Source organism: Semicossyphus pulcher, unplaced genomic scaffold, assembly GCF_022749685.1.
Source record: "Semicossyphus pulcher isolate SPU_LCO1_2020_fin unplaced genomic scaffold, fSemPul1.0.p SCAF_10, whole genome shotgun sequence".
Classification (NCBI taxonomy): Eukaryota; Metazoa; Chordata; class Actinopteri; order Labriformes; family Labridae; genus Semicossyphus; species Semicossyphus pulcher.
The window spans coordinates 31,466,923-31,480,569 of NW_027211604.1; the positions used below are offsets into that span (position 1 = coordinate 31,466,923).

The following is a 13,647-nucleotide window of genomic DNA, read 5'->3' on the forward strand; positions in this document are numbered from 1 at the left end:
AGTTTATTTTTAATTAGTTATTTGATGCTGTAAAAAGGATGATTGACAGCTCTGTTGACAGCCGATGTGTTCCAAATTAGCAGAGTGGAGGACGATCCGCGAGAGGAAACCTAACTAAAACAATCACTACAGTTATTGAAGTTTCCATACTTGTGAACGTCTGCTTCAAACCAACCCAAGAAGCTGTTCTGCTGTTAAACACGCTGGCGTGCGGGGTCCTTGCCAGTTTTTTTTCAATAATGTGAGTGTGTGTTTTGATTAGTGGCGTAAGTGGCTATGGCAGCTCCACCCGCAGATCTCTACTGCGCAACTCTGGCTCCAAATGACGTCACCATCGGAAGATGTTGTACAATGAGAGTACGTGGAGACACTTTGTCCATCTTCATATACACTCATTGGCTCAGAGATTCAGAATGACAAACATTATTGGTTAAATACATTTTAGAAAATGTGGTGTGAAAATACACAGTACATAGAGCTCATAATAAGGTGAGTTAGGAAGATTAATGTTGTGGGTTTGTTTTCTCTCTTGTTTATATTTCCAAACATTTTAATCTTTACGTTCAGCTGATAAAGCACAAAGGGAAAATTTGACTGTCTGCTTGAATAATATTTTGATCGACATCTTGAAAAGGGAGAAGAATTGTGCATCAGAAAATACACATACAGAGAAATGTGCTCTGTCCATAAAAGCATCTGTGTGTATCAGGCTGCATTTGGTTTCCAAACAAAATCCACTGGTCTCATGCACACACACACATACACACACGCAAACACACACACGCACAGAGGAAAAGTTTCCAGTGTGGGCCAACTTGTATGGACTTTAAAGCACTCTGCTGTCAGTCATGATTAGCCGTAACGATGGGCCCATTTTGACACTTCAAAATCAAGTCTTGGCAAATAGCCCTGGGAAGAGGAGCCACATGCTACGAGATGGCTTTTCCCTGATATAATTTGTGGCTGCAAATTACAAAACAGAGGCAGAAATAATGTGTAAAGTCAAGTTTGGTGAGGGAGAAAATGGAAAAATTTAGGGCTGTGTGCCACTCTAATGGATATCCTTGTGGCTGGGAGAAAATGGGACTCAATAATGTGTCCTTAATGTCTGCCAGCGCTGTTTCAGGGAATGTATCAGAAGAAATGTCCCCTGCCATTTCTGCAAGCAATCACTTAATGGGACGGGCAAATCTCAACAAAATGGATGTAGTGATCTATTTCTGGGCTCGACAGATGGAATGAATCTGTGGCTCCTGGAAGACAAAAAAGCAAGAGGTAGAAAGGCAAAGAAAAGGACAGGCTACAAACAAGAGCGGATAAAAACAAGCCTTTCACGATTCATTCAGACTCACAGACCGCCCGCAATGTTTGTGTGTGGCTTAAGTGCAGACACTGACAGGAATTTCAATTATTTCATTAGGGAGGGAAAATGAAAAGACTTAAGTGTTGTGATTCCTGAAGTCTTTCATAGATCAATCTAATGTGCGCTCACATTGGAAATCAACCAAGATGGAAGAGGGGCAAGTGAAGTAGCGTCTTCCTAAATCACGCAATTAAAATGGCAAATTAGTTTCTTGATATATTCATTTAAGTGGTTAAGTGGAAATGTTTCTCTCCCCATCCACGCGGCTGTCTGTCTCCTGGGCGGCTGTGGAGAGGCAGCGCCAGCCGCATGCTCTTATGATTAAGGCCGCCGTTCATTTGCTGAGAAAACGCTGAAAGCACTTGCTGCACAAATTAGCCATTTGAAGGCTTGAAAATTCAATTCCGAGGAGTTGATTTAAGCATTTAGGCAAAGCGTATCCGGGACGTAAAGATTTAGAAGCATTTTGCCCACTAATGTCAATAACTTTCAGAGGCCATTATAGGTTTTTGTGGCCTTGTGCCCCGTGAGCGGCACAGCTGGAAAAGCATTCCACACCTTTTGGTTCTTTTTTGCACCTGCACACCTGTATTCTTATAAGACCTGTGGGCTGTATCCTGTTGAAAAGATTTGATGTTGTCATATTTTTGTTCATAATTAAAGGTCATCTAATGCTCAGCCACTTGTTCCATTCACACAAGGATGGATCGAAGCTTCTGATTGATATGGCTGGATGTGATGGCGCTATATATTTGTTGTTGAATCCAATCATATTGTTACATGTTAAATATGGATAGAGGTAAGTAACTAAACGTAAACAAAACCTGCAGCTGATGATTACCTTTCAATTCAGGGTTTTCATGTAATTTGCGATGTGATAATATGTGCTTGAGCTGAAAAAGTGTCCTGAAAATATAATAAAATAAATACTACTTGTCATCAAAACCTTGCAGTCCTGTGTTCCATGAGTGTAAATAATATTGGGTTTGCATGTGTCTGTTTGACAGCTTACAAGAAATAATGCAGAGTGCACGCAATTGTTAGAAAATTTAACCTACTATGTGTTAATAAAGAAAAAGTTTACTACAAAAAATGTGATTAGCCTGTTGCTGTGCACAAGATACAAATGCATCATTTTCAGTATTTAGTGTACTCACAGGGGCTGGATTCACAAACATATTCTTAAGTAAAAACTTCCATAGAGAAGAGCCGGAAGAAAAAAAACGTAGGAAGTTCTTAAGAATGTTCTTAAGTGCAATTCACTCTTATTTTCTTAAGAACAGTCTTATCGTGTATGAACTTCTTTATTTTCTTACTTACAAACTTCTTAGATGACATGAGCTATGTATGTAAATTAGGCCTGTCATTATTGACTACAAGGGACCAAAGTGTTATTTCAATTTATTGAAATAAGCATGGGTGTCAACAATATATTACAAATTATCAAATAATAATAATAACAATATTTATCTGTCCGTTAATTCATAAGAGAAAAAAAAAACATAAGTGTATTCATTGATTTAATTAAATAGGTACTTCAAGTACAGGAAAATATTCAGAAATTACTTACTGGCTTTGCTTAAAGGCCCTTTAAATGTTAACTGTGACATTTGCACGCTAGCTGTGAGACGTACACGAAAACAATAGTGATATGCTAACATTCTAAATAAATGTTTAAATACTAGCTATTGTACCTAGTAAAACTGAAATTCAGTGAATTGATTGTCTAAAGTATGTTTAAATGAATAAATGTAAAGGCTTATCTTTTCACTGTCACAATTTTAAGACATATGTAGGGTCATTTTAAGTTGTGAAGAAACTTAAGAAGAAATTTAAGAACTTTGCTTTCAAGAATCTCGTGTATTCTTGAGTTTTTTTATGTAAAAACATAAAGGAAGAAGAAGGTGAGGGGAAAAAACATAAGAACTTTATTCAGGAATATATTTTTTCTTTATACTAAAGTTAGAAGAAAATCACACTTAAGAAGATTTTTCCTAAGAATGCTTCGTGAAACGTGAAACCTGTGTTAACACGTCATCATTTATAAACAGATCGAAGGTTTTCAGTATTTCATGTTCTCAGATGTACGTCGCTGATTGAAATTATAACATTGTAACATATGTTAAAAGTTGCAGCATAAATTGTAAATACCACAGCACCTGAAACTTGTGTGCGATTGTTCTTTGTGTCTTTGCAGCACAGGTCAGGGTTTGGGGAACATACAGGTCATTTTGCTGAACTACCAGAATAATCATAAAGCTGTAATTATAAAATGAGCAGAGATTAATTTGACAATATGTAAACATACAGAACACCTTGCTTGGACAGCAGGTGCACATGAACAAGCCCATGTGCAGCAGGATTTCTGACGTCCCTCAGCTTAGTGACTTCACCACAATAATGCAAGCCCGCCAGCCACACACTCTGTGTAATTATCCTTCTCACATTACCTCCTGAGTGCTGCATGAGCTCCTTACCCACCCATGATACCACATAAATGTAGACTTTCCAAAACAAAATTAATCTCTCAAAAGCTGGATGGATTCGAGAAAACATGGATTTGCTCTGCTGTCACAGAGGCATATTGTCCACTTTGATGGTGCAGGGAGGATATCAAATGCCCTCCTGGCTGCCACACTCCCGATGGAAGAAAATAGGCTGTGGTCTATAAAAATGAAGTTAGATGTAAGTACAGCACTCAAATCTCAGGCAGAAAAAAAATGCTTTTTCTGGGGCATTTTGTTGTTGTCAATTGGTCTGAGCAACTTGCTGTAATGCAGGTAATGGAGCTACTCTTCTCCTTTCATCTTCAGGGTTGGTGCATGTGTGTGTGTGTGTGTGTGTGTGTGTGTGTGTGTGTGTGTGTGTGTGTGTGTGTCAAAGCAATGGGAGGCCCGTCTGGATGTGGGAAAGAGGCACAACAGGAGCAAATACAGTCAGATGATGGTCAGAAAGAAGGAAACATAAAGCCAGGGGGGATCAGTCACAGTGTGAGCTGCTTCTTCAAACATCTGCTGGCTCCATTTACCTGCAGTGCCGCCAATTTACAAAGTGTTATCTCGATAAATGTGAAGTATTTCAGCCAGAGAACATTGTTATATTTTTCATTTCAGCATTGTTACAAATGAATGAGTGTGAATGGTCCTGATTTCCTGAAAAACTAACAGTGTCCTCTTTACAAATGTCATCCAAAGGCGTGTCCTGCCATAACCCTGTCTCCTACAGAACACGGTTATAGACAGTTAATGTTTTTGCTGTAACCATCTTAGTTTTTGAAACGTGACCATATTTGGATGACAGGTAGGTAAACATTGTTACACCTCTCCTGGTTGACATACCATACCATGCTTTATACTGTACTGCATCAAGCTAAGAAAACAGTAATGGGCATAAACGTTTGCCACGTCATCAAAAGAAAGGGTTTAGCAACTGTTAAATCATCAGCTAACACTAACTAACTTTTTTAGCAAAGTGAATTTGTGATTGTAACTGATGCTAAAAAACAGTCCTTCAACAGACTTCCTGATACAATAATCATGCCACTCACCAGTATCTTTTAGTGCGATTGAAAACATTTTTCAGGTCACTATAGATGCAACTTGTGATATAAACAGATGTTCAACGTAATTAATTAGCCAGAATTAAATCCTGAACTTCCATATTACAGAACTAATTTCCTTTTGTATCAGTAGAGGTTATAAAGATACTTACATCGCATATTTATTGATCACATAAAAGGAGTAAAAGACATGAAATGATGCTCAACTAAAACTACAGCAAAATAGGATAAAACACAACAAGAGCATGTGGTTGATGTTATCTAAGTTCCTGTTCGGTCCTTGGGCATTTAGGCAGGGTTGCACCAACAAGGATTACTTTAATCTAAGACTAGTTCTCATCAGAGTTTAGCAAAACTAGGTTTAAAATGAGTAAATCCAGATTTAAAATTAAGCGAGCTTTTGCACCATTAAAAACTAATCTTTGTTTATTAACGTAAACCAAAATTAATCAGTTTAATCAATATTGAGACGCTTGCTCACCCAAATTTATATAAATAGATAAATAAATAAAAAGGTGAATAAGTAAATAAATAAAAATAAATACATCAGCATGCTGATTACAGTTTCCTTTGTGAACCGGTATCTTGATTGAAATACAGCAGCGTCGTAAAGAGTTATATACTTATACTCACTGCACCTCAAAACAGCAGCTGTTTAAAAATGTAAACCTCCTCAAGCGTGAGTTTAAAGTTAATGCATAATAATAATAATAGGTTTGGTGCAACAGAATTGAATTTAATCTGAGTTTAGAGTAAAAACAAAAAAATAAATAAACTGTGGTTTAAAAAACTCTCTTAATTTTAAGCTAGTTTTAAAGTTAAACCATGATTTGATGCAACCCAGCCTAAGTGTCCCAACAACATGTGAGCACAGTGTGAAGGGAAACATTACTTCATATTTACTGCAAAAGTGACTTAAATTCACTGGAACACATTTTATTTATAGAGTGAAAAAGTTCAAACCTAACCAGCATGTTAGGACTTCATAAAAATCTTTAAAATCTGCTTTTCAAATTAGACAAAAATCATGAGCAGAGTGCCAAAGACTAATTTAATGCCTGACTCGCCCTGCACTAAAGCCAGTTCAGCCCTCTAGTTTCAATCAAAACCATGCAGTCATCAGTATTACTTCAGCCTGCCAAGCTTTGGACATTTCTGTTTTTTCAGCAGATTCCCAAACCACGGCACCGCTGGGTGCTGATTGGCCGCTGGTGAGCCCGGCCTTTTGTCTCAGCACTGTGTTTGTTGTAGCTTCACTTTCTCCCTATTCACCCCGTCAAACGCTAGTGCTGCTAGCCTGCTGGAAATCTGCCTGTCTTGGCATTATACCATCTTGTTGTATTTTGTCAGGTCATCCTGTCTTCATAATCGTCTTCATTAAAAGGGTTGATTAAGGTAAGATGATATTGATTTGTCCAGTAACTGTTGGTATTCATTAAGTTACCTGTATTCTTGTTACTTTTTATGTTTGTGTGCATTTTTTCCTCATGTGAAGAAACAGCTCCGGCTCAGATAATTTGGCAAAAATCAGTTGCTGCCGTATCAGAAAACATTTACAGCAGTTTTTGTCTCATTTCAATTTGTCTTTATAGACAACACTCTCATAAGTCCTAGAGTGATGAAAATGTTCACTCTTCAGATGATTCTGTACAAATGTAAAGATGAATACGGCTGATGTGTAACTGCAATGTCTCCTCTAGAGGCTTCTAAACTAGAGCGAATAATATAGGAGGAGAAATGTAGAACAAGGGGATAATGTATGCAAGCATTGTATGACCAACATGAACAGACTTTCCCTTCATCTCTTAGGTGTTTTACAGGAATAAAAGACATTTACAGAAATAGTTAAAGACTTTCTGTGGAAAAGGTTTAGTCATGTGACTGAGAGGAACCAGTCGTCCTCCAGGTCAGCGTCTGAAGGCCTCTAACTGAGGAACGGCAAAGGAAATGACTTTTTAAAAACATTAACTCCAGTTGGCTTAAATAAAATAAAATTTTCTATGACTGAAACCATTTTCATTAGTTTTATCTGCTGCGGATCAAACAGGTATAAAAGCTGCTCTGGGATAGATTGAGACAGCTGCTGGAACCTCCCAGAGAGGACGCTCAGAGGGAAATGTGATCCAGAGCTCTTCAATGAATACACAGAGCTCTTCAACGAGCATCGTGTTCAGGTTTCAGACATAACAAGATACATCATTCTATCATCCTTTCCCCCCGAAAAAATCCACGGCAGCTCTCCATGAGAGCAAGAGGATGGATGCAGGATATTGCATCCAGGTGGAACAATGAGCAATAGATGTATCAAGTATCAAAGCATCGCTGGACTCGTGTGTGTGTGTGTGTGTGTGTGTGTGTGTGTGAAGGGAGGGGTGGGGGTGTATGTAAAGCCCATCTTCAGGGACTGATCTCCCAGAGAACAAAGTGGAGCATACACACACTGGCGACCCCGAAGCTCAATCCTGTGGAAATAATATGTTCATTACAACGCAATTACTGACACTTAGAGGCTCTCTCCCTGAAGTGTGTGTGTCTGAGGTGGTGGGGAGGGGGCCCTGCCACTGACCACTGATGCTAAGTGACCTTATGTTCCTCTGTGTGCGTGTGTGTGCGCAGGTGCAGGATGTACAGCTTCATGGGTGGAGGGCTGTTCTGTGCAGGCGTGGGGAACATCCTTCTGATTGTTTCCACAGCAACCGATTACTGGATGCAGTATCGGCAGTCCAGCAACTACATGCACCAGGGCCTGTGGCGCTACTGCATGCCAGGGAAATGCTTCCCGCACAACGACAGCATTGGTTAGTGTAAAGATTTAACTTCTTTCAAGTGTTACAACCAACCCATTCTGACTCACAACCTGTTTGAAACAGTGGCCCAACAGTTCAGAATCATGAAGGTTCACCTCCAGGGTGAGACCAGGGTTGGATTATTGTGTGAAACCAAAAATCAGTCTTTAAATCTTTGTAATGTTGACTTCTTTTAAGTCACCTAACGTACATAAGTTACGCAACATGCGCCATTGTTTTTGTTACTAATGAACGTCATGTAAGTCCTTATTCTTATCCTGAACGAGTTGCTTTGGTGCAGGGACCTAACCAAACATTAACCACAAGTCAATACACATGACAGTGTTGTTTGACAATTGCATGTTGTATTGTTGAATATACAATACAATTGCATTGTACACCAAGATTTATTTTAAAAAGTCTTACCATGAACCTTATTTATAAAAGCTGCCCAGACTGCTTTACTTTGAAAGTCTCACTGGAAATGTAATTATCATTATTATTATTATTATTATCACTCACTTACTTACTTACTTTACCAATGATCCCTGCACATGTAAAATAGGCAGCTACCAGTAAGTTATGGCCAGAATAACACAGTTATAAAATATTAGCTATAACAATCGATACAGAAAACGTAATCTAACTTTACTAGACAGACCAGGTGCACTGTAAAAATGCTTTTTTGACTGATGAGTATAGAGTGAATAATTTTTTCCATTAGGTGCATATTTAGTTGGATAATTTATTGATCCTTACTTAACAAAAGTGTTCATGCTACCAACTAGCTGGGTATTAATACAAGACATCATCAGCATACAGCCTGCACAATGGGTAATGTCATTTCTTTGGATTTCATTTGACTGTTTTAGTCATGTCTGACTGTCTGACTGTAACAAAGAGTCGGTCTAGACCTGCTCTTTCTGTAAAGTGTCTCAAGATAACCCTGGTTATGATTTGGCGCTATACAAATACAATTTGATTGATTGATTGATTGATTGATTGATTGATTGACTGTCACAAGCATAAAACATATATTATTATAGCTATTTCTTATTCCTTTATTCACAGCACACATGATGATAATGCTCTGGTCAGGATTACACATTTCTAGAAGATTAAGCACGACTGAGCTAGAGGAACTTTGGTTGTCAGCTCTTCTCATTAATCCAACTGTAAAGACTGACTCTGCCTCCAGAACATCAAATGTTACTGTGTGTTGGAGTGTGTTTTGAGCTGGACGACTTCTGTTGAAGAGTTGTTGGTTATATTTAGGATTTCAGTTTGTTTGAATCAGTATTCCCTCTAATCATGTTTCCTGACGTGTTCTTCCTCATACTGGCTTGTTAACATGGCCTGACCTGGGTCACATCTCAGATCATTTGACTTACACTGACCCCAGCAATGACTCCTATTGACCTTTGACCTTGTTCACAGCTCACCTGGATGCCACCCGTGCCCTCATGATCCTCTCTCTTTTGGCCTGTTTTATTGGCATCATCATCGGCATTATGGCCTTCATCCACTACTCCTCGTTCGACAGGTTTGACAAAACCTTTGCTGCAGGCATATTGTTTTTCATCTCATGTAAGTTCAACTGTATCGTTTTTAGAATTTTTCAAGGGGCATTCTGCTATTTACTTCTGGGCTCTGTTTTTACATATTTTAGGGTACAAAGGTTATAAACATTTGCCTAAAAGAAAGAGTCTTCATTCATTCAGTGTAGTTAAGCTCTTTAATGCTCTGTTTTGCGTCATTTGTTGCCTTATGTCAATGTAAAATATGTATATATTTTGTTTTGCTAGAGTCAATTGAAAAACCTAAAGAAGCATCATTTCACAGTTTTTTCCTGAAGCCATGGCTGCACGTTTGTACAATCAGGAACACTTTCCTGAAATCTTCATTTGTCTCGTGCAGGCTTTTTAGTGTTTCTAGCGATGGCAGTGTACACTGGTGTGACTATTAACTACTATGGCAAACGCTACGGAAACTGGAGGTTCTCCTGGTCCTATATCATTGGCTGGGTGTCAGTGGTTCTCACCTTCTTTTCAGGTAAAGACGCAACCCAACAAACTAAACTCTCTTTACTCTTTTTCCCTCTCTTTCACGAGGTCCCAAAACCTCTGTAGACATAGCAACTCCTATTTGTCCTCTTCAGGGAACATGACATTGAGGGTTTCATTTCACACACCATGCATGCTTACTATTTGAGTCCTAATGTGCTGCGAAAGGAACATCCTGGGCTTCCTCGTGATGTAACACACACAGAGGTGTGGTCAACAGAGCCTGTTTTATGTCTTTTCAAAATGAACGTAATTGAAGCAATCTTGTTAATGGGAGGTCACATTCTAGGTCTTCTTAATCTAATATTTACTATCTTAAACATTTTAGCAGTGTTTCAAAACATCCAGTGTAACCTGTGTCCTTTGAAGGGACAGTGGGATGAGCTTCTTGTCATCCTCCTCAGGAAGCAGAGTGCTGATTGAGGCAGAACAGATTGTGTCAAAAATAATTGACACATTACTGATGTTTTAGGAGTAAACAGAGAGAACTTGTTTCTGATACCATCGACCAAAAAGTTCTGAGGTCCAAAATTCATCAAATAGGAAAGAGTTCAATAGAAATGCAGAGCAAATGAAAATGTTTCATGACTTGTGATGAATCATTGACCCCACAAAAAATAAGATCATATATAAAACAAGTTAAAAACAAATGTGCTATATATAAATATAAGATATGTTTTTCTCTTTGTTCATGAGCCATGTTTTTACTCATGGTGTGTTCAGGGACATTTGGATGTTATCCTTTTCAGCTGAACTTGATTTCAAGTCAAACCTTGACAAACAAACTGCTGACGCACTCAGAGAGGGGAAGATAAAATCACTGCTGACAACAAATCTTATGTCCATGGTTTTGCACAGACAAACTCCTTTTATGTGTAAACCTGCAATAAACCTGATTCTGAACATGAAATCATGGTGGAGACCTGGATTAAAATTAATTTCATCTTCTCAATTAATTCTACAACTCACCATGTGATGCCTTTAAAATCTAAATATATTGTAGCTGACAGAATTGTGCTGTACTAGCACCAGCACACCTAATTAATGGTATTAATACTGCAAGTGTAATAAATAAAACAAAGATGATGTTATAATACAATATGATGACTCACTTCCTCAGCAGAAATCTGTCAAACAGTACATGTTAACTCATAGTGAAGCAGGTGGATCAATGATGTGACATTATCAGTAAGTGATGCTTGGAGTAAGTGCTCCTCCTCCACGCTGTGCAGCTCCTGCTGTTCAGACGGATTTACTCTGCTCAATATGAAAATGGTTTAGAGGGAAAAGCTTCCATATAACATTAAAAAAATGCCTTATATTTAAAATATATATATCAGTACTATCAGTTTCTGCAAAACTGTGTTAGAACTATGATGCACATGCGCAGTTACCTGCATTGAAGCGTTTTGTGAAGTGCCATAAATATGTCTTCATCAGGGAGGTGACTTTAACGTGAAAATAAAGCAGCTTCACAGACTTACATATGATGAATATTAAACACAAACGTTGTATTATATTTTCACTGTGCACATTTCTTAAATTTGACTTTCTTCTTGATGAATAAATAAAATTAAAAAAACAGTTACAGGGACTGAATGTGGTCCAAAATTAGACTTTCCTCACCGAAAAAAAAAAAGAGGCATTAGAGGCTATAATTCACCTGTCCACATTTTAGGATGATTACTCCCCTGATGCAACCTCTCATTCTTTCTTTACAGGTATTTTCTATTTTTGTGCCTATCGGATGCATGAATGCCCCAGGAGTGCCAACTCTCATTAGAAGACTTAAAGCATCATCCAGATATAAGTTGTGGATTGTGATCATGAGAGCTGCATCACAGCTGTGTAGATTCAACCATCCACCATCCACATGGATGCAGAATGTATAGCCCACCTGAGCTCATACCTCTGAAACATGAATGAAAAAAAATAGAATGATTTCAATAAAAGACTGTGGAAACATGGCTCTTCATTTCCATCCTCAGATATTTTACTTTTACTAACCAGAGTTTTTAATCTGCTGCTAGAATCCATGTGCCTGAGGCAGAGCCAAAGGAAGGAATCTAAAACAATTACTGTTATATCTATATTAGCGCACACAATCGCTTAGGGTAGAGGATCAAAGACAACTTGATATTTGATTTGCCTGAAATACTGCGCGTGCCATCGACTTGTAGGCCTTATTCATTTAAAGTCAAGAAGTGTGGACACGCGTATTTTCCGTAAATATGACTGTGGGTTACTCTCGTTCTTTCTTTGCTCTGCCGCTCACCATCAGCAGCACGGCTCTTTAAAAAACTGTAAGTATTAATTCTGCAAACCTCTTATCCAAACGTGCCACTTACCGGAGTGACGCACTGCCTGACCCGCTCAGAATTTTACTTAATTAAATGGCCACAGAAAGCCGCTTAACTGCGCCTCAGGAGCGGCTCCTTAAGACGATTTCATCGCCATTTGTTTCATTTACTTTCTAATTTTCCCCTAAAAGCAACATGTTATCCCGGTGCGCTCCGTGAAAGCGATGACGCACAGCCTGATGCAGCAGGGTTACATCCACCTGCTCCAGAAACGTCTTTAAGTGGTCTTTCCTTTTGATATGATTTAACTTACATTTAAAAATAGGTTTTTAAAAATAATTCAGTTAATTACATTTCACCTCTGGAATCTTGTTTTCCCAGGAACCTGCCAGAAAAATATATTTAAACTTGAATTACTTTTAATACGCGAGTGGGACATCGTTAAATGACAGCATAAGCTATTGTTGTGAAGCCTTTCTAGAGGAGTGTGCACATTTTGCAGAAGCATTACGCACGGATTAGATTTTTCTATGAGTTGTCTCCAGGCCCAACTAATGCACGGTCCCCAACGTGCCAAAAGGTGTTTGATTTGCAACCATCATGAAGCGCCAACCCAGTGTGCTGATTTACATTTTGAGCGCACAGTCCATTTAGACAAACCTCTGCAAACTAATGCAGCAAACAGCGTTTTTCCAGCGTAACTGATTCCAGTAATTAATTTGTTCTCCCTCCATCTGATCAAATGGAAATCCTGTCCTGCAGCCCAAGGATTACAACTTCCGCTCTAACATCTCCCTTAATTGCCTAATAGCATTGCAGCGTGAATTCTGCCTACATTAAGACACTTTCACATTAAGCGGCCTGATTGGAAATGTGATGACAACACCATATCAACAAATTACAGCGCGCTGCTTTCTTTAGCAAATGGGCACAGGAGCGGCACTTGTACTCTTCCAGATTTTAATACCGACAATTACAGCCAATTTGGGCGGAATTACTAGACAGGCCTGCAGCAGAACAATCCTCCTGTGACACAGGCTGCAGCACTTGATTCAGAAATACTATCATGAAGGAAGAGTTCAGAAGTTATCAAAGTGAATTACCCACAAAAACACTGTTCGCATGTTTAAGTTTCAGCACAAGTTAATTTCAAGTTTTGTTTCAAAGTCCATCCTCTGCGTGCAGGACAGGTCATTATAGAATACAGAATTACTGAGGCCTATGAATCTGAATATTTCACATTAATGCATGATAAATGACTGGTGTGAAACACACAAACAAAACATATGTGCACATGTGAAACATCAATGACGCCGTAAAGCCAAATGACAAAAACCCACCGGCACATAGTAAGCTTATTTTTTATGTGAAAAAATGTAGTCCACCACTGAGGCCAAAAACGAATTGTGTAGCTCTGACTGAATATTTAAATATTTTCTTTCACCGTAATGACGGTTTGGAATATTTTATTTGGTCACCAAAAGGCGCGCATGACCTTTCCATCATATTTTAGTAGGAAACATACTGCAGGTCCATAGATTAGATTCCATGAGAAATGTTTTGCTGTTTTGTGATG

General features: G+C 38.6%; 1 protein-coding gene across 1 annotated transcript; it reads left to right on the plus strand.

The window, feature by feature from the left end:
* Nucleotides 1-7,545: 7,545 nt before the first annotated feature.
* On the plus strand, nt 7,546-11,554 carry lim2.1 (lens intrinsic membrane protein 2.1). Its single transcript, XM_069676055.1, has 4 exons — nt 7,546-7,720; nt 9,146-9,295; nt 9,626-9,760; nt 11,493-11,554. The coding sequence occupies exons 1-4, from the start codon at nt 7,546-7,548 to the stop codon at nt 11,552-11,554; spliced, it is 522 nt and encodes a 173-aa protein (XP_069532156.1).
* The last annotated feature ends 2,093 nt before the right edge of the window (nt 11,555-13,647 follow it).